At 40.4% G+C, this 20,617-nt stretch overlaps 2 protein-coding genes and 1 long non-coding RNA gene across 6 annotated transcripts in view; 1 reads left to right on the top strand and 2 right to left on the bottom strand.

The window, feature by feature from the left end:
* Window positions 1-10,528, bottom strand: part of klf8 (Kruppel-like factor 8) — a 74,936-nt gene extending 64,408 nt beyond the window's left edge. For both annotated transcript variants that reach the window (XM_044223463.1, XM_044223464.1), the window contains exon 1: window positions 10,347-10,528. In XM_044223463.1, the coding sequence (XP_044079398.1) occupies window positions 10,347-10,373 (27 nt within the window). In that variant the 5' untranslated portion in view covers window positions 10,374-10,528. The remainder of the gene's footprint in view (window positions 1-10,346) is intronic.
* On the top strand, window positions 10,097-19,403 carry rbm41 (RNA binding motif protein 41). Of its 3 annotated transcripts, none has more exons than XM_044223461.1 (9): window positions 10,097-10,196; window positions 10,775-10,897; window positions 11,592-11,619; window positions 13,592-13,708; window positions 14,830-15,031; window positions 15,580-15,784; window positions 16,602-17,128; window positions 18,700-18,847; window positions 19,115-19,403. In XM_044223461.1, exons 1-9 carry the CDS (start codon window positions 10,112-10,114, stop codon window positions 19,252-19,254), a joined length of 1,575 nt encoding a protein of 524 aa, XP_044079396.1. In that variant the 5' UTR covers window positions 10,097-10,111; the 3' UTR covers window positions 19,255-19,403. The 3 variants fall into 3 exon arrangements, with proteins under 3 accessions (XP_044079396.1, XP_044079395.1, XP_044079397.1); XM_044223460.1 differs by having other exon boundaries at window positions 14,830-15,079; XM_044223462.1 differs by lacking the exons at window positions 10,097-10,196; window positions 10,775-10,897; window positions 11,592-11,619 and adding an exon at window positions 10,904-11,075 and having other exon boundaries at window positions 14,830-15,079.
* Window positions 11,082-12,213, bottom strand: LOC122888715. Its single transcript, XR_006380766.1, has 3 exons — window positions 12,174-12,213; window positions 11,956-12,016; window positions 11,082-11,327 (listed from the first exon to the last, which is right to left on the bottom strand). It is a non-coding gene; the product is annotated as an uncharacterized LOC122888715 (long non-coding RNA).
* Window positions 19,404-20,617: the final 1,214 nt, after the last annotated feature.

The following is a 20,617-nucleotide window of genomic DNA, read 5'->3' as shown; positions in this document are numbered from 1 at the left end:
AGACGATGAAGCTACCCTAACTTGAACGAAGTACATGCAGTATTTGAACTGAAAACCATGATCTTTCCCTAGACCTAACCAAGTTGGTTTTTGTGCCTAAATCCAACCAAACCTTTATCATAATGGTGACACATAATAAAACAGATTTATTTTGTGTGATTTGTAACAGTGATGGTTTGTGTGTGTCATTCTAGAGGGTATGGACAGACAACGTATTTTGTTTTTTTAAATTTGGAGGAATTAGGAATGGGGACGTCATCTTTCTGTGTCGGAGTCAGACAAATGAACAGAAAAATGGTGATAAGCACTGATGAGATGGACACAGCTATAAAAGGTTGTTTACAGCTCTTAAATTGGCATATTTTTCTGATCGACAAACATGTTAACTGCTCCTAGAAACCGTTACCACAGTTTCTGTGTCGACTGAAAATGGACAGATAAATTAGTCACTGCTGAATGGTTAGGACAAAGTAATTCCCTTCCAAAAACAGGCTGACATGGACACAATGTCAGACTGAATAATGAAGCGACAACAAAATGGCAATCCAGTCTGTTCCTCAAACTATCTCACCTACTTCTACTGTACTGCCGGTCACCTGGGTCACAATCACTGCTGCCAAAAAAAAAACTATTTTCTTTAGTTTTTCTCTTTTAATAATTCTTCCAGAAGTAACTCTGAACATTACAAGTGATGGTGTGAACGTGCGTCAGGGCTGACTGAAACACTGCAGTGATCATACACACCACTGTTTGACTGGGTTCGGACCATGAACGTGTTGTTTTTAACCCACAATCCTGCAAAGTCACACACCTGTGGAAAAAAATTTAATTCAATCAGATTCATGTTGCAAACAAGCCCAAAAAAATTTCACAATGAACGCACCACTGCTGTGAAGTAGTTTGATTCAGAAGTGGAATATAATATATACTGTATGTGTGGGTGGACTGAACAACAGCAATACTGGACTCAATTTTTCCAGTGAACTAACAGTGACAGTTGCATGCCGGAAAACCCAATCTGTTTTGCAGATGCATTGTGTATTCAGGTACTGTGGGTTTAGAAATCTGTTTGCATCTCTTGTATGATGGATGTCCAATATGTAGCCTGTTTTTGTCCTCTTTATTACTTCTTCTCACATCACGACTTGATGTGAACACCTAGTCCCAGGTGGATTTGGAATTGTGTGACCTGAATTAAGACCTGATGTTGGACTCAGATATTTGGACTTACGTATATAATACATAACTTATTATATGCATATCATTGGACTTTGTATATCCATTAATTGTTCCAGCTTTCATTTTATGAAATGTGACTGTAATGGCTAACAAAATGAAGTACGTTTTGTGTGAAGTTTATGTCTGGCTAGTTAGACAGTCAGTCAGTAAGACCGACGTTTCGGTTGTCAAAAACATCAACCTAGTGTAGGCATAAGGTCAAAACAGAGGGAAAAAAGTTTCAAAATTCTCAGCATTATTACTGACATGGCTTAATGCATGAACACCGATTTTTATATGATTTTTACATATAATGGCCTCCATTAATATTTCTTATTGTACTGATGGAATCCAATCCACATCTCCATGATGCTAGCTGTGATTTGTTTGTGGTTGTCCATCACCTCCTTTGCATTCACCGTACACACTAGTGACAAGATGACGCAATAGCGTTTGTTTTTTTTTCAGCTACACTTAACAGTAAACACACTTCAGTCCAGGTCTGAATCCTCTTCAAGGCGGTGAAGAAGATGAGAAACCAAATCAAGGTCAGATCAACAGCTCAGTATAAACAGTGTGAAGATGGCTCCAGCATGTGCGCACGTTGCTTGATGATTACTCTTCACTGTGATATTTGTGGTAGGAAAGCTTCAAATGTTTGGATATTGAACTTAGTAATGGTGTCCAGGGTTGAAATTTGGTATCGTGACAAGGGAATCAGCCAGCTCTGCCATCACCATATAAATGGTGCCATGTCTCTATAAATAGCCCTGAAGCCCTGGGGCAGGCCAGCCTGAGCAAGGCCACCCAGCAAACACAAAAAAAAAAAAAAAAAAAGACACAGTGACACCACCAACAACTCTGCTCCCCCCCCACGCTGCTCTGCTGAATCCAGGGCAACAAAGTCCGTTAACCCTCCTCCAGACAGTGCAGCAAATTAGCAACAAGTTAACATGTTGTCTTACCTGAATAATGCAGACACTGTGTGGACCAATCAGTGTCAAGATGAATCAGCCACCCAGATTTTAGCAAAATCAGACTAATACTTAATGCAACATATTTTCTGTTGAAACAGGAAGTGCGGCCCTCTCCTACCTACACTAAATGTACACAAAAGTATGACTGTGACTGATCGAACATCTCATTTCAAAACCATGGGCATTCATCTGCTGCTATAAAAGCCCCACTTTTGTGGTTTCAGGCTTTCCCAAAGACTTTGGAACCAGGGATTTGCTCCCATTCAGCCACAAGAGCATTAGTGACGTCCAACACTGATGTTGGGCGATAAGGCCCGGCTCACGTTCGGTTCCAGTTCATCCCAAAGATGTTGGATGGTTAAAACAACAGTGTCGCTTACATACTGTATCTTCCGGCCACCAGCGGCAGCCGTGAGTGCAGCACTCCAGAAGGTGAGCAAGAAAGAAAGCCTGCACCTTCTTTGATTTGACATGGTTTGTATTGACTCTTTACTTTGCAACCACCTGCTATTGTTTTTCCCACCTAGAAGGTCACTAAGAAAATTACCTACCATTCTGTGAGTTTGTATTTTCAGCCTTCTTCCTGAAACTAATTTTATGAACCCCTGAGTGACTGAAATGCCCTGTTTTGTTAATATGTCAGTCCTGGACTAACATAAAGTACATTGCATAGCCTGGATAGCATAAATAAAATGATATATCATTGATTGAATTTTTATAGTATTAGTGTTTCTTTTCTTGTTTTGTCACAAAGTCTCATCTTTTCCTCTCCTCCCAGAGATTGCCTCACAAGCAGGCTTTGGCAGACATCGACTTCTATTGTTTACATTTTTTATATGTATTGCTAAGTAGTTGTATATTATGACTTGGCATATTAGTTAACAATGTGGAAATTTAATTTCTTTTTCATTATGTCTTTAAAATAAATGGAGTCTTTATGAAGATATGAAAAATTGAATCTCTGTGCAGCTCTGTTTGGCTCTATAGTGGAAAGCAGACTAATGAAAAGCACAGATCTGACATTTACCTCCCTGGTGCTCTCCAGACTACCTGCTTCGCATTAATTGTCAGTGATTCAGCTGACTGAATGACCTGACCAAAACACCACCCGCCAGCAATGACCCTTGTGATGGCCCAAACACACCCAGTCCATTCCTCACAGCCTGTCATCATACCCCGCTCTCATTGATCTCTTCTGTCGCGGACACACACACACACACACACACACACACACACACACACACACACACACACACACACACAGACGGTCAGGCCAACTAACCAGTCACCGCAAAGAAAGAGACAAAAACTCTCCAGCTCTTCCTTCTCTTCCTAACACCTCTCCATCTCATCTAGTGGTCACAAAACATTTCTGTCAGCACACTGTCATCCGACCCTCTGCACTCGTCCCTGCCGCTCGCCTTTAATGTCTGTGATCGAGGAACTGAAGCTTATTGTACTGCTGCATGCGCTGTAAATTACTCTCAATAAGAGTATCACATAAAATGGAAAATGGAAAAGTGCAGTGAGCCAGTTAGCTCCGACACCTCTTCACCACCTGGAAAACACTTACAGTATGCTTATTAGCGCGCCCTTAGCTCGGTCAGTGGAGCATGATCTCCAGGTCACAGGTGTCTTTAAATTACAAATGGACCCCTGGATACTTCTAGATCATTACAAAGAATCGATTTATGACATCCAACACATGCCAAGTTCTTCTTTGTGATCAGGTGTTGTAATGTATTTTTTGGTGCACCTACTTTTCCTCAAACTATCTCACCTACTTCTACTGTACTGCCGGTCACCTGGGTCACAATCACTGCTGCCAAAAAAAACTATTTTCTTTTGTTTTTCTCTTTTAATAATTCTTCCAGAAGTAACTCTGAACATTACAAGTGATGGTGTGAACGTGCGTCAGGGCTGACTGAAACACTGCAGTGATCATACACATCACTGTTTGACTGGGTTCGGACCATGAACGCGTTGTTTTTAACCCACAATCCTGCAAAGTCACACACCTGTGGAAAAAAATTTAATTCAAGCAGATTCATGTTGCAAACAAGCCCAAAAAAATTTCACAATGAACGCACCACTGCTGTGAAGTAGTTTGATTCAGAAGTGGAATATAATATGTACTGTATGTGTGGGTGGACTGAACAACAGCAATACTGGACTCAATTTTTCCAGTGAACTAACAGTGACAGTTGCATGCCGGAAAACCCAATCTGTTTTGCAGATGGATTGTGTATTCAGGTACTGTGGGTGATAGATTTCTCGCTTTATTTTAAGAAATAATTATGAGAAAGACGCCCCTGTACTAACACTCAAACATTACATGTAGCTACATTGATATTTTGCTTCTTTGCTTTGCTGAAGCTACGATTTCATTGTGCTTACTGGCTTTAGCAGCATTTAAAAAAAAAACTTTCCTTGGTGGCACATTCAAGGATGCTTCAACATTTGAGAACTGTTGAACCGTGGATCAAGCCCAGAGGACAAAATTAAAAAACATGGATGTTGTGTTAAGGCTAATTGGAATTGAGTCATTTCTTGCACTTAGAAGGCTTCTCTTCAAAATGTTAGTGTCCTAAAACAGTGGATTTTTAGTCCACTGTTTACTGCATTGCCATGCAACAATAGCAACACTAGACAAAATATAGGTGACTAATGGTTCATTGTGATGAATTATCTATGCATCGCAGTTTCTACAAGTCTCTACAAGTTGGTTTTCATGATGTACTGAAATTAATTGAAACTAATGGCTGCATACAAGCTACAAAATCAATCATAAAAGCTTCAGTACTTGTTGTAAAAGGCATACTGTAGTCAGTGCTGTAAAGTATGCACAATGTGTACATAATGAGCTGAAACATGCTAAATCACCGGCACCGCTGTGTAATGTATCAGTCAATTTAGAAAGTTCACTTCTGTTAAAAATGTTCCAGATGTTGTTGATGATTTTTTCCCCATTTCATGAAACTCAGATAACCAGGAGTGTCAATCTGACTGGAGAACTGCTCGGTTAACTGCTCTTTTAACTGCATTTTTCTACCTTCGGGGAAACATTTCAGACTAAAGACCAGTTTATTGGGGAAGGCTTGCAAAACTATGGACAAAAGCTATGTCCCCAACTGGGAAAAAGCTGATTTTTGTGTGTATTACTCATGTTGTGGGGGCATAAATCTGTTTACACAGTCACATTTGTAGGGGCTCGCCTTCTTTGTGGAGACAAAACGCAAGTCCCCATAATGTAAATCAATTTTAGGGTGAAGATTTGGTTTAAGGTTAGGATGAGGTTAGGTTTAGGTTAGGGTTAGGGTTAGGGTTAGGCGAGTAGTGATGGAAACACGACAGTGTTTGCGTAGTGTGGTGTGGACGCGGATACGCACATACATAACATCCAGTATCTCAGTCTGATCAAACTTTGTTCAGCATAGTTAATCATTGCCTGCTGTGTGGCAGCTGACTCGCTCTCTCTCACATACAAACAAACACACACACACACACACACACACACACACACACACACACACTCCATCTATCACACACACACACAGGCAGACTTTGTATTCAAGGGTCCTTTGCTGCTGATGCCCTGCCCAGGAATGTACAGCTGACCCTGCTCTCATTTCTACAGCCCAGCTGATCCAGGACACACACACACACACACACACACACACACACACGCACAAACCATGGAGCATGCTCAGTTGTGCCTCCGTGATGCAGAATCAGTGCACTGCTATCAGTTAACTACACTTCCAATAATGCACAGCCTTAACTATGATGGGAGGAAATTGATTTATGCTCCCATGGCGTCAAAAAAGTTATCTGGGTCAAAGGTAGACGTAAAGAAAGAAAGAAAGAAAGAAAGAAAGAAAGAAAGAAAGAAAGAAAGAAAGAAAGAAAGAAAGAAAGAAAGAAAGAAAGAAAGAAAGAAAGAAAGAAAGAAAGAAAGAAAGAAAGAAAGAAAGAGCAAAAAAAAATAGAAGAGCTTCATGAGTGTTTCGACACATTCTGCTAGAGCAAACAATAAGAAGACAATGAAAAATCATCATCTTGAGCAGATTTAAGAGACTTAAGTCATCAGTCGTCTTACATTTTACACACCTATCACTGCTGTTACTGTGTGGTCCATCATATTCATCTTACCTGCTATTATTTGTACAATATTACACTGACTCATTATGTCTAAACAAGTGACGGTGCACCACATAATTTAAAGTAATAACCCACAATATTTAGAGTGTGTAAATAAATGTCTGGTTTGGTACTGACTGATTTAACATTAAAATGTATTTAACTGTCCTCATTATAGTTCATGAAAGCTTTTAGAGTCACTGTTGTAAATACAACTCTTTATAAAGGGGAAATTCTCCACCACACAGGAAGTGAAGCGTTTTATGTTTCTGGTTTGTTTGGAATAAACAACAGAACATGTTGGCACTTTCAGTTTTAGCTCTGAAAGAAAGGGTGCCACCTACAGAAACTCAAACTCTTTCAGCTTAAAAGAAGACGTCACAGAGAAGTCTGAGGACGGATCTGAGGATAATAAGACCCGATCCAAAATGTTAAAAGACCCAAATAGAGAAAGAACACCAACACAATTAACAAGCAGCAAGCAAAATAAGAGCTGATAACAAGTCAGCTCGGATCCACTCGGAGTATGTGACACACAGATCCAAGAACCAGGCAATAGAAGGGAACACTAGCCGCCGCGATTAGACAGAAAACAATTTGGACCTGGTTCAACTTGGGTCCTGTATTGGATCTTGGATAACAGGAACCGACAGTACCAGTGAAGACCTCTACGTTACAATCCCACTTCCTAAAAGCCTGACTTTTATTTGAATTTAACACATTTGGCGTACAAGTTTGACCTGCAAAGCTCAGCCACTTTAAGCTGCTTGCAACTGGAAAACACAACTATGCCTTCTTTCAGTGTTCAGCAGTATGCTTGCTGCAAATTCCTGTAGATTTACTGTATTTGGCAAATAAAGTGCTTGTGACTCAGATGCTGGTGTAAATGTGCATTGACTGGGTTACTGACATGCGGCATAAGTCATAAATGCCCTTGTTGTATCTAATGGATTATAATTATAATTGTACAGGGGGAGTCATGACAACACCTCACTAAATGTATTGCGTGCTGAAAGCTATTTACTGTGGTTACTACTTTTAAAATGGCAAGGTTATGCGGTGCAGGGGTAAAAGCGGTCTTCTTCAGTCACAAGGCTACAGTCGGTTTCCACTTTCAGTTAAAAGCCCTTCATTGAGCAAAGCAGTCACATGTTTTCTCTGGAGCCCAAAGTACTCTGACCCTTCATACAGATTTTACAAAGGAGACACTCAAACAGGGTACAGCTAAAGGCCTTTACACACCGTGGGCGTGACGAATAAACGGCACGAAAATGTGAAGCACTCGCCTGCAAATATTTCGCATCAAAACTATTCATACTGTCAGCGATCCGCAGTACTACTGTTGCAGTGGACAGCGTGTCTGTCAAATATGATCTTCACCTGCGCCCACACAGACGCTCAGGACACGATGGTCAGCAGCACCACCTCCATCACAGGCTTTCACTGCGCTGCTGCTGCAGAAATCCTCTGTAGATCATTAACAGTTAAAAACCAGTCTGCGCTTCTTGGGACAAAAACAAAATCAAACAGATCCGCCATTATCATTAGGAGTTGTGACGTGACGTCCAACACGCGCAATTTCATTGGTTAATGCCTTTATTCACTGTGCGAAAACTCAGAAAAATCGACCTCACTCCAAAAAAAAATGTATGTCACTTTTTTGGCGTGTAATATTCACCTTCTGTGTGAAAGTACTAAAAAAAAAAAGTTCAGAAAAACATATTGACATGCGTAATAACCGCACGAAAAAAACGCCCCCGGTGTTCAAAGGCCTTAAGTCGCTAGCTTTGCTAACCCACCTTCACCTGAAGATGGAGCTGCCCTAGTGGAGCTCAGTGGAAAAAGGTGACACTTACGAGAGGAGGAAATGTAATGTTATGAAGACTAGCATTCTTGTTATACCTGAAGAAATGCTTCTTAGAAATATCTTTGTTAGCATAGAGTGGCTAACCATCCAAGTTCAAAACCAGCCTGTAACGTTAGCTATCAAGACACAAAAGATAACTTGCCTGCTAACATTTTGAATTGATGAAATATCCTTTCCTTTTATGTTTTTAGTCATGTTCTGACCTTAGTTTTTGTTAGTCGTGTTTGCCAGTTAGCTAACTTTGGCTCTTTTTGGTTTCACAACACTAATGAGATTATTTCAACTTCCATAGCAGCTCTACCTCTGAGAAATGTTTGTATAAGTACACTTCCCCTTAGCTGTCTTAGTCCCTGTTAGCTTGACAATGTTAGCTATCATTTCCACTTTAAAGTCTGCTGACCATCCAGCAAATACATTTCTAACAGCCGACATGACACAACACTCGTTAACTTTACACGTGTACATTTGAGGTACTCAAGGAAACTGGATAAGGAAAAGTGTTGCTCATAGGTGTGAAATACAGGGTTGGTACAAGAAAGTGCTAGGTATCTGTATAGTATATCTATTAAATTATTATGGTAAGTTATCAAAACGATTATTTATGATCCGGCTAGACAAATGTCTTGCAATTTTTCCACCGCCTCCTTTACGACTTCCTAATGCACCATCAACTATTCAACAGTGTCACACAACTGGTTGCAGGCTGCGCACTTTAAGTATACTTCAGTGGAGTGTAAGGCTGAAACAATTGTCAATTGATCAATTTGTCGATCTAGAGAAAATCAATCGCCAGCTATTTTCATAATTGAGTAATCGTTAAAACATTATTTATAAAGCACACATACTAAATATTCTCAGGTTCCAGCTTCTAAAATGTAAGAATTTGGATTAAGGATTACTTTTCTCATTTTGTTTTTTATTTTAAATTGAATATCTTTAGGGTTTGTGCTGTTGGTTGGACAAAACAAGCAATTTGAAGACATCGCCTTGGGCTCTCAGAAAATTTGGTGGGCGTTTTTTCCTGACATTTTATATTAACAATTAATTTATTAATCAACAAAAAATAATCGTCAGACTAATGGATAATGATAATAACAGTGTGTTGAAGATTAGGTCAGACCTGTCTTGCCCGCACTCCACACTGAAACAAGATGTGATGTCACCAATGCTCCAATGCTGGTAATTACAAAACATTGAACGGAGCAAAAATTAAGTACAAAAAATAAAATTTAAAAAAACAGCAGAGCAAGAGTGATACTTCATGATATCACTGCTAGTGTTTACTGCACACAACTAAAATCCATCAAACAAGCAATCCTTGTTCAAACACAAGACACATCAATTGTCACTATCGGTTGGCCATGAAAATTTGCAGGTCAAAGTCCACTTCTGTATGAGGAACTTGTTGTTGTGTACCAAACTGTAACTTGTCTCCATCATCTTCCCTGCAATCCATCAAACCAACAGATCTGGAGCTGCAGTGAGGATACTGGTGTTTGCTTTAAGCTTTGTGTACCATAACATTGTGATCACCGGCCAGATTTAATTTACTTTAGAGTATACTGCCAGCCTGACTGACACACAAACATACTCTGTTGAAGCTAGACTCATTTAAAGGCGCAAGTCGGCAGCAGGGCCCATGCAGAGTGTAGCTGGAAGCGGTGCACCTGGCTGCTTCCCAGGGTTGTGCGTTTGTGCGTTTCAGATGAGGCTGCTGGCCCTTTAAAAGCTAAGATGGTGTCCTACAAGCTGCAGCTTCTGCCTTCCGTTTCCTTCCTGCCTCTCAGAGATCACAGAGCATTTAAAATTGAACCTGAACGAACCTCGCACAGAGAGAGAGAAAGCCAGAGACAGAGGAGACAGAGGTTTCCGTATTAACCGTGGAAATGACCGTGCTCTCAGCAATGCAATGAGGTCGCTGTTACAAAATTCTTCCACTAATTGCAAAATAAACTGCCTGCCTGCAAGGATACACTTGCAATTGACTGTTACAGGTATATATACTCACTGACATTTATATTTGGCACATGTTGAGCTGACAATGTCAGCTCTGCTTGTGTACAGGCAGAGCATCCACACAGATAGATGTTCCTTCTGTTTGTTTTTTTTCATTGACCAGGGCAAAGTCAATAACGTGCACTTACTTTCTTATTACGGGTCTCCGTGTGCATCTCGGTTGCAGGAGCGGTGCAGCGGCGGAGGGGTGGAGCAGCAGGAGCAGGAGGGGGTCGGTCGGGGCTTTGGGTGTAACGTTAGCTCTATCTGAATAACAACTGTCAGGGAGAGAGGAGGGTTTTGGGGGGGCTAGTTTTCCACCTTTACAGTAAATGTTCGGGATATAGGAACACGATCCCTGCCTCTTCCAGTGTTTCTTTTCAGTTCATATCCGCAGCGTCGAAGGCTCCCTTTGCTCCCCCCAAATACTGCCAGTCTCTCTGTGTCTCTCCCTCTCTCTGACGGCGTGTTGTTGCCGTGTATTCAAGGGCTGGGCTCTCTCTCTCTGCCTTTTCCTCCTCCGCCTCTCCCTGCTTGTGACCCCACCCTGCGTCCCCACCCCTCATCTCTCTGTCAGTCATGAGCTGCGCAGCCCTGCAGAGGAGCCGAGCTACCGGCGATCCGACACCGGCTGCAGGCAGGCGGGCAGGCAGGCGGGCAGGAGGAGAGCATCTGCAGCAGAACTGCGCGCTAATGCATGGTGAATTTCAATTGCATGCAACCAGCACGGCTCTGCTCGCATCCATGTATCCCCATCTGTTAATGCCATGCTGCAGCAGCGGCTGCTTATTGCCAAGCAATGGTGAAGAGAAGCACCATGTCACCTTACTGACGTCAGCCAGCAGGCTAATTGAGGACACTTCAGCTGGGTGGGGAGGGTGAGAGCTGTTCATAGTATATATTCAGTATGGCTTTGCAGCCTTACGTTTGATAAAAGCTCAGATAGATGAAGGAAGGCAGCCAAGTCTGATGATAGGCATGGCGTTCCAACCACACCCTTTCTAATGAAGCAGGGTGTGGCACACACGGGGTTGTATGTGCTTTTCTTATTTCATAACAGAAAAAAAATGCATGCAACATGTTAGGTCTGGTGTGGATTTCCATAGAGAGAACAGCATACAGCCAAACAGCTAAAAAGAAAACACACACACACACACACACACACACACACACACACACACACACACAATCTGGTTACCATATAGGCTTTTTCTCTCAGTTGTTAACATTTCTGCACTAAATACAAGACGCGTGGCTCTATTTTCAGCCCAAAATGCCCCAAATCTAAGTTCTGGCATTATTGTCCCCAAGTGTAACCATGAAACATAGTTTATATTTCATTATTATTCATGTGGGGATTCTACTACATTTCCCATGATTCCTCACGCCGGAAGTGGAAGCACAAGGCGGAAGCATGCGAAGGTAAACAAAACTTTGAGTTATAAGTGTCATATACCATTTGTTTTATAAGAATTGTGCTCTTTTAATCAAACGGATTCGGTTTTCGAACTGATTTGACACTAGTGTTGCCCGAAAATAACAGTTTAATGCTGAAACGTACCTTTTACGTCGATCATTCGATCTACTTAAGGCACCGCTGTTGTCATGGAGATAGCTGCAGCCAACTAAGCTAGCGTTAGCTACTCTGTGGCTGCCGTATATGTTTTGTTATTCACGATTTCATTCCAAATTACGTTAAACTGGATATTTACATTTTTATTAACGGAGTCATAGCTTAGCATAGACAGTCTGTCTCACCTCTGGCAGCTATCCTCGTCAAGGGTGCCTCGGGTGGTCTCAATTTATCACATGGACTGGCCTGTTAATTATTAAATAAAGGAATTTCCAGAGAGTTGAAATAAAACAAAGAAGTTAACGTTAGAAACAGAAATACATTAGTCATCTCTCCTCTTTTTCAAAAGCCAGTTAAGGGGACAGTTCACCCCAAAATCAAAAATACATATTTTTCCTCGTACCTGTAGTGCTATTTACCCATCTAGATTGTTTTGGTGCGAGTTGCCGAGTTTTGGAGATGTCGGCCGTAAAGATGTCTGTCTTTTTTTAATATAATGGGACTAGATGGCACTCGGCTTGTGGTGCTCGAAGCACAAAAAAAATACATTTGAAAAACTTAACAGCAATGTCTCTTTCCCGGTTACTCAAGATAATCCACAGACCTTGTTGTGAGCAGTTTCTTGTAGGAACTGTCTGTAGAAAGAAAAGAGTTCCCACATGAAACTGCTCACAGCTAATCTGTGGATTATCTTGAGGGTTTTTTTGAGTTTTTCAAATGTATTTTTTGACGCTTAAAGCACCACAAGCCGAGTGCCATATAGTCCCATTATATTCAAAAAAAGGCAGACATCTCTATGGCTGATATCTCCAAAACTCTGCAACTAAAACAACCAAAACAATCTAGATGGATAGATAGCACTACAGGTACGAGGAAAAATATGTGGTTTTGATTTTAAGGTGGTTTGTAAACCTCCACTGAGGAACTGAGGTAATGTTACAGTACTGTGATTTTTGTCAATATCAGAGTACCTGGAAAAACACATGTAACTTAGTTGAATGTATTTCCACTGTACATCTTTTATTTTACACATTTTCTTGTTTCTCTTCAGACTAAAGTAGTGGTGGGCGCTATGGATAAAATATTCCATTACTGAACAGTCAAAATGTGTCAGAATAAAAAATGGTATGCTTTTGACAGAATTAAATATCTGACAAATTAAAGTACTTAATCACATTGATGCAAAAATCCTGTAAATTCAATGTTGCTATAACGCAACTCTGCTTATTGATTTGAAACATTGCCTGCAATGGCCTAATACACCCAATGATATTAAAGGGATCCCTAGCTCAGTATAAACAGTGTCGAAAAATCTTTGACACATTTCTATCCTCACGTTATATATCGTATATAAACAAGTAATCGATTCAACTATTAGTCGCTCAAAGGGGAAACAATCAATCTGAAGACTGCACGTGGGGCTTTGTAAAATTGGGATGGGCATTCTTCACTATTTTCGGGCATTTTATAAGCCAAACAATCAGTCGATTTATCAAGAAGATAATCTGCAGATTAATCAATAATGAAAATAATTGTTAGTTGCAGCCCTGGTTTTGTCGTCCATCCCTAGACAAAAGTTATGTATTCAACTTCCCGCGTAACTGGTATTCACTTCTACAAAAATCCTTTGTCTCGTGTTATATTTTCGTGAGTTAACAATTTAGGTGTGGTACTGTAAGACACTTTTAAATAGTGTCCACCAAATAGCAGAATACTGTCACCTGAAAGTAACACTTTGTTGATGATAGTGGATGTGTCCTTTTCCTGCTCTTGTATAAGCATCCACTGAGTGTCTGAACTGATGTCTCTGTGTTGTGTCAGAGTGAGCCGGCGATCATGTGAGGACGGCCCGCTGCTGGAGGAGCAGGAGACGGAGGGCCAGCGGCAGCTGCACAGCCTCCTGCTGCAGCAGCTCCACACTGACGTTGACATTGACCGGTCAGAAACTGTCTGTTTGTATGTCCAGAAGATGAGTTTGCCATTAGAATATGACATTATAATGTGTGGAGAAAGTTAAATCCAAACCTCCACAGACATTTTGTCTCCATATGGATTTACAGTCCAGCACAATTTGGCATTATATTATGTCCTATGGCCACATTCTTTGTACATCCAGCCAACTAGATTGTCCTTACAGTGCTGGGGTTGGGACAAGTTGTAGATACAAAAATGTGCCTAATCCCTTGCCTAATGTTATCAGTACAATAGCACCAATATTGCAATACATTCTGCAAAGAAATGTGAAAGTTTCAGAGAAACACTCTGATAACAGATCTTGACAGTAGCATAAACTTCTAGCTACTATAAGACATTATGTTACCTTACAACTAGTAAAAGTCCTTTAAGCCTTTTTAGCTTGATATTCTGACATTAGTGTTAATAAGTACTGAAATTAAATAATTTGTCTTTTAATTCAGCTCAGTTTAGGAGATCATACCTGATGACAGGTACTTATAGCCACTCATTTACCACAGACATTTTAACACCTTTTAACTGTATAACTGTTCTGTAGTATAGTGTTGTAGAGTAGTTCATCTATTGAATTGATTCATCAAATTCTCGTCATTCCTCGCACAACACATGAATCTGTGTGAAGTTCAGTTTGATTTATAAACACAGAGAGTTTAGGATTAGATTAAAAATATTTGTCCAAAGTTTCATTCAAATGCAAATTATGGTTAGCCTCTCAAAAATAAAACCTGCCTGTGTGTTCCTGTGGAGCTCAGTGGGAAAAGAAAACAGTGTCTGCAGCTTTATTCCCACCAGCGTGCTCTGTGCTATATAAAAAAAATAAAGCTCTGTTATGTTGCCTTCACAGGGTCCCACAGAGCAGCCTGGAGGAGTTTTTATACACAACCCTCAGGGCTACATATTCTTACTCTGCTATCTTTTTTTTTTATCAGTAAATTCTTATTGTAAAAAATCAGAAACAGCATTTAGGTCATGTGACCTTGCAGCTGCTTTTGGTAGAGCTATGAGTGAATCCTGCATGATGTACACACCATATACACAAAAAGTCTTAGTCTTGATCTCATTTTAAAATATATTCTGTCCTACAGATGTGTAGCCAAGAGGCAGTGCTTCGCCCCGTCGGCGCTCTACCGGCCGTTTGGGGATCAGGCAGCTGGAGTGCGAAGCCTCTCCCAGTTCCAGGCCCTGCAGGACGGGGAGAAGGAGCTGGCCAGCTTGCGGGAGCTGGGCCTAACGGACACTGAGATCCAGCTGTGGCAGAGCAGAGACGCACCGGAGGCAGCAGAGAAGGTGAAACCTGCTGGAGACAGAGAGGTGGCTCAGGACAGGAGGAGCTGGGTTAGATTCCGGGCCCTGCATGTGTGGAGTGTGCATGTTCTCCTAATCTTTTCTTAATCCAAACACATTCATGTGCTCTTAGGTATAAATTATGAGTGTTTATTTCTTCTTCTACTGCATTGCATGTGTAAGGCCTAAAAAAATACTTAAAAATAGAGATCTAAGTATCTTTATTTACATCCTCATGACCTATATATTTAGTCTCTATTCCATTCACAGCTGGCTAGAAATGTACACCACATGCATAACAAAATATAATTATTCCCTTCCGTTTGGGGAAAAGTGACTGATGATTTTTATGCTCAGTTTTTAAACAACAAATTAATGAAACATCCAAATATATAACTGTTTATGTAAATCAGATTAAGTGTTAAATATGCTTGTATAATCATGTAGGCCAAATCTAACTTCTTAATCTCTGAGGAAACACTGATATACATCCTATATATAAACTTCATCCAACAAACTAATGTCTGACCCCTGACTTTGTACCCACACAGTCCCATGGTGTGTGCGCAGCTCCAGGTGCGAAGCAGCAGCGCCTGCAAGTGATCAGAGACAAGATTGAAGCCAGGGCAGAGCTCCTGTCCCGCCCACAACGCTTCGCCGCCAGCCGCCCACTGTCACGCCGGGAGATGGAGATCGAACGAGCGCTTTTCCGGGGAAATGATCGCCTGGGTTTCCTCACTGCGCTTTATCATAGAGGTACGGAGTGCTGGAAAATAAACAGTGTTGTGTACGGGCTGACCAGTATAAGGGACATGCTGAACTGAATTTATTTTTGTAATAACAAAACAGAGAGGTGAAATGATAAGAGAGATAAAAGTTTTGAAGGTGACTGGTAGTTTTGAAGGTGACTGGTTAATCCCAAGAACTGTACAAAAACATCTCACCTCCAAACATGAAGCATAAGAAACAACTGGTTTACAGGGACACATTTACTATCACATTTCAGTCGCTTAAGAGAGTTTCTTACTTTAGAAACTCTTATCAATAGAGTAGACTTCAGTTTCTTGATCAACAGATTTAGAGCAGAGTTTCTAGAAAGGTAAAATGATGTTGTTTACATTCCAGGTCTTAATTTATAACCTTCATACATCTTCAGTTCAGTTTTAGAAGTCCTAAATATGTTGTGGTATCTTCATGCAACTGCCAGTGAGGAATTAAACAACTTGCTGTTGGCCTATATTTTGACTGGCAGCATTGCTTTCATTTTCAAACTTCAAACTTTATGATGTTATTGATTAGATTTTCCAACAAATACATTGTATAATATCTCAAATTCAAGTTAATGAAAGGAGAAATTATGTGATGTTGGAATGATCACAGAAGTCTGAGAACATGAAATGGATTTTCTAAAGAAATTAGAATGGGTAAAGTAGGAAAATAGCAGAACAGGAGGATACATAAAGCTGTTCAAAACAACAGCACAGACGAGAGAAATACAGTGAAACCGTCACTGTCATGTCTCTTAGGGCCATAGCAGAAGATCTCACCTGTGTTGTTGTATTTTCCTTCACAGATGAAGATAACCAGGAGGGCCAGCAGGGGGAGTCGTCCTCTGATCCAATGGACTCTCTCTACAGAGACGTTCTCATAAAGGAGCGACAACAAGCTTCACTACTGGACTCTCAGCAAGAAACAACTGGAGCGTCACCTCTGTCTACACACAGAATCGTGTCTGACCTATTACAGGACTCACAGAAAGACAACAACCAATCAAAAGAAGCGTCTGACCATCAATCAGAACTGCAGGGTGAAAAAAGTAGCTTGTCAGTACAGTCAGAGTCAAGTTCAGACGCCTCAGAGCCGCAGCTCGCTCAGGACAGACCAGGGCAACCACCACTGGCTGCTCCCACACAGATAAATATAAGCCGGCCAATCGGCAGTCTGTGTGGAGCGGTGACGGCGAGGTCAGGGGGACCACTGACTGTCAGAGGGGAGATTGAGACAATCTCAGATGAAGAAATCCTGAAGAACCGTGAATCTGAAGAAGGGATCCAGAGCATCCAGAGGTTCCGAAACTACCAGCCGGGAAAACCCTCCAAGGTATCGAGAGCTGCGTCTACTAGCCACAAAGTGTTTGTTACCGTGTGAACAAGATGATCCTGATAGTTAGCTCATTAGATGATTGGTTTATGCTAGCTACAATGCTAATGGGTTCCAAACACACATAAAAAACTCATTCATCACTGGAGAAATATTAGTTCCCAGTCCAAACCAGTCCAGAGATTTAAAAAATGTTTAATTGTATGTAAAAAAAAAATCTGTTTAGAGATGCTTTCAGCTGTTTCCTAGCTATTGTGTCCGTCCAATATGCCAGCCATAAGAGGCATTACATCTTCTGAAAGTATGCACTTCCAGCAGAGTATATACTTTAATTTTAAATCTGACCTCCGGTTTTATATCACACAAGTGATAAACAGCATTTGCATGGACTATACACAGTATATAATCACAAAAGGTAGCGTTTAATCACACTACACATTCAACCGTTAAAATGCAGTGACATGGGAATAACTTTGGAGACACAGTGCTGATTTGAAGCTGTATGTTTGCAGCACACTCAGGCACCCATATCAGCAGTTCTAAACTTTAACATTTGAAAGGATAGGTTCCCATTTTTCAAGTCTGTCTTAAAACAATAGTCAGATGCTAATATGAACATCGGTTTTGCTTGCTGTAATCATCCCTTTTGTTCATACTGGACATTAAAGGATCCCTTCCAATCTAAGTTATGGGGGACAAAATCCACAGTCATTGTTCTGTGTAAAAATGTATTCTGAAGTTTATCTGAGGCTAATATGACACTTTAGCAGTCTGGCTTAGCTAAATCAAGTGAATGTCTTTTTAGTACAAAATTCCCTCTGTGTGTTACTGTCCCTCCTATTCAGCTCAATAAAGAAACACTGTCCAGGGATATTTAAAGAGAGAATGTCATCCACTTGATTTGCCTTATTCAGACTGCTGAAGCCTCATATTATCTTTAGTTAAACTTTGGAATATAATTTTGTCCATCACATTGAACTTGCTTTAGCAATGGATCTCTTGATGGCCATTATGAACAGGAGGAATGATTATAGCAAGCAAAAGGTGTTCCAGTATTCATATGGGCTCATGACTATTGTTTTCTGACAGACTTGAAAATTTGTAAACCTGCCCTGTAATGCTCCTAAAATGAAGCATTAAAATGAAATAAATCATCTCACAATAATTTAATAAACCTTCAAGATCTGCAGGTTAAGAAGCACCGACTCAGAGATTGGACTTGTTTCAGTCTGTCAAAAGAAAAGGATGATGATTGTTGTATACTGTAATTATATGTATATTCCTGCACCGCACCCTCGTTACATTAGATACGCATTGATCACAGTGTATGACATGCAGTTAAAAGAATAGGTAAGCATTTTGGTAAATGTGGTTATTTGCTTTCTTTGCAGGAGTGAGATGAGAAGATCGATATAAATTTTATGTCTATGGGATCACAGGGGAAGAGGTTCAGAAGTCCTAAGGACCTGATATATGCAGCGCTGTCAGTGAATGTATAGAGACATGACCAACTCCACTAAGCAGCTGCAGAGACTTACTGAGGATTTTTCATTATGTGCGTCTCTCTGTAGGTGCTGTGTGTGAAGAACCTGAGTGCACAGGCATCAGTGGCCCAGCTGGTGGCGCTGTTCTCCAGGTTCGAGCAGGAGAACAAGCCGCCAGTCCTTTACCGCCTGCTGACTGGAAGGATGAAGGGTCAGGCCTTCATCACTCTGCCAGGTGAGAAACAGTCTCTCACATACAAGAGGAGAAAATGGTGCAGTTTGCTGCCTCTGTAACCAGGGAATTCTTGGTCTGTACCAGATTTGTCAGAAATCCATTTCACCGACAGACCAACCAACATTTCCATCTCTCGAGCCACACTGCTAGCTTTGCTATATAAATGTATATTTTTACATTTTATGTACAAATAAACTAAGCTGTGTATTTTCCACTATACATTATACATTAGATCTGTTATTCGATCTGTTTGTTTTCCTTTGGCAGATGTTGAAACAGCCCAGAAAGCCTTGCAGTTGGTCCATGGATACCGGTTGCTAGGGAAACCCTTAGTGGTTGAGTTTGGCCGTGAGCGACAGGAAGAGGAGAAACAGAAGAAAGAGGAAGTCCAGGAGGGGAAGAAATAAAAAAAAATGTTTATTCCTGACAACAACATGGACCCTCCAAAGTTGTGAATAACAGGTTGAGAAGGATGTGATTGTATATTATTGTTTTCTGGATAAAAAGTGGTCATCTTTGCCAGTTTCATATTAATAAATGCCTGTTTTTTCGATTACCCTTTTTTATTGTCATCTTGATAAAACAGTATTTATGACAATGGAAGCAAGCAGGCACATTACGTGTCATAAAAACACAAATTACAATAAGAAAGCTAACAAATGCAGCACAAAACTAAAGAGGATAAACATAAGACTCAAGTAGTTGAAGCCAAAAGTGCAGTTATACAAATGCACCTCCTGGGACATGCTATTTCTACCTATTAATATTTATATTTTGTTTTACTTAATGAGACAGTTTCCTCCTCCATCTTCCATGTAATTAATTGTCCCCTCTTAACTTCAATATAGTTTGCTCCATGGTTGAATTTTCCCTATAATTAATCTCCAGTTTTGAATGAAGGACAGTTTCAGACCTTTGAGCCTTAAAATCTTCAGTAAATATTTGTAATTTTTAAATGAGATTCTGTAGGAATTTTACCAATCAATTATAATTCTATATCAAAATAAAAAGGCTCTGTGATCATTTTTGCTTATTCTCTCCCAAAATATCTTCATAATTAGGTGAAACAACACAAAATATGGCTAAAATGAGGCATGATTTTTACCGCATTCTCTCCAACACTTTTGAAGACACAAAGTTTTTCATTCTAAAATTGACTGAGCGGGCAGTGCAGATAGACACTGAACCCTCTGACCTCATTGTAATCAATACATGCAGGTCAGAGGTACGTACTTACAGCATGTCATGTCATGAATGAACGTGCTCAGAATTACCTGTTTGGTTGTATAAAGAACACTAAAAAGGGACACAATGTACCTTTTTAACCAATTCCACTGCAGTGCAACATGAAGGTCAATTGAAATGCTCTTTTGGCGACAATTCAGTGTCATTCTTTTGGACACTAGGTGGAGCCATTTAGTCGTTACAGATTAGTCTGCTTTAGTTTTTGATCCAAAAAACAGCATCCATACAGAAGTGGAGGTTGAATAAAATTTGTTTACAAAGACATAACACAGCATAAAATCCCTCTAATGTCTCTTCTTAACTTATTTTCTATCCTCACACTGATATTGTTGTACTGCAGCACTGCGTGGTGCATTCTTAATTGTCAAGCAAGAAATCGAAGCTTGCATGTACTTTGTTTCTCATGCACTGAAAAGTTAATGTCAAAAGTTTTACTTTTGAGGACCAAACCAGGCTGGTTCTTGAGGAAACTAAAATGTTCTCTAAAAGAGAAACTTTTTGTTGTAATAGTTTTCTTACTTATTT

Source organism: Siniperca chuatsi, linkage group LG14 (genome assembly GCF_020085105.1).
Source record: "Siniperca chuatsi isolate FFG_IHB_CAS linkage group LG14, ASM2008510v1, whole genome shotgun sequence".
NCBI lineage: Eukaryota > Metazoa > Chordata > Actinopteri > Centrarchiformes > Sinipercidae > Siniperca > Siniperca chuatsi.
The sequence above is the reverse complement of the archived record's forward strand: the minus strand, read 5'-3'. Positions and strand labels throughout refer to the sequence as shown.

What these genes read in the sequence shown, in the direction of transcription:
- rbm41 (XM_044223460.1), top strand. Translation starts at nt 10,112, where the DNA reads ATGAGGTCGCTGTTACAAAATTCTTCCACTAATTGCAAAATAAACTGC. An exon ending in ACTGACGTTGACATTGACCG is followed by an intron (nt 13,709 to 14,829) that starts GTCAGAAACTGT and finishes TCTGTCCTACAG; the next exon opens with ATGTGTAGCCAAGAGGCAGT. An exon ending in CTCAGGACAGGAGGAGCTGG is followed by an intron (nt 15,080 to 15,579) that starts GTTAGATTCCGG and finishes GTACCCACACAG; the next exon opens with TCCCATGGTGTGTGCGCAGC.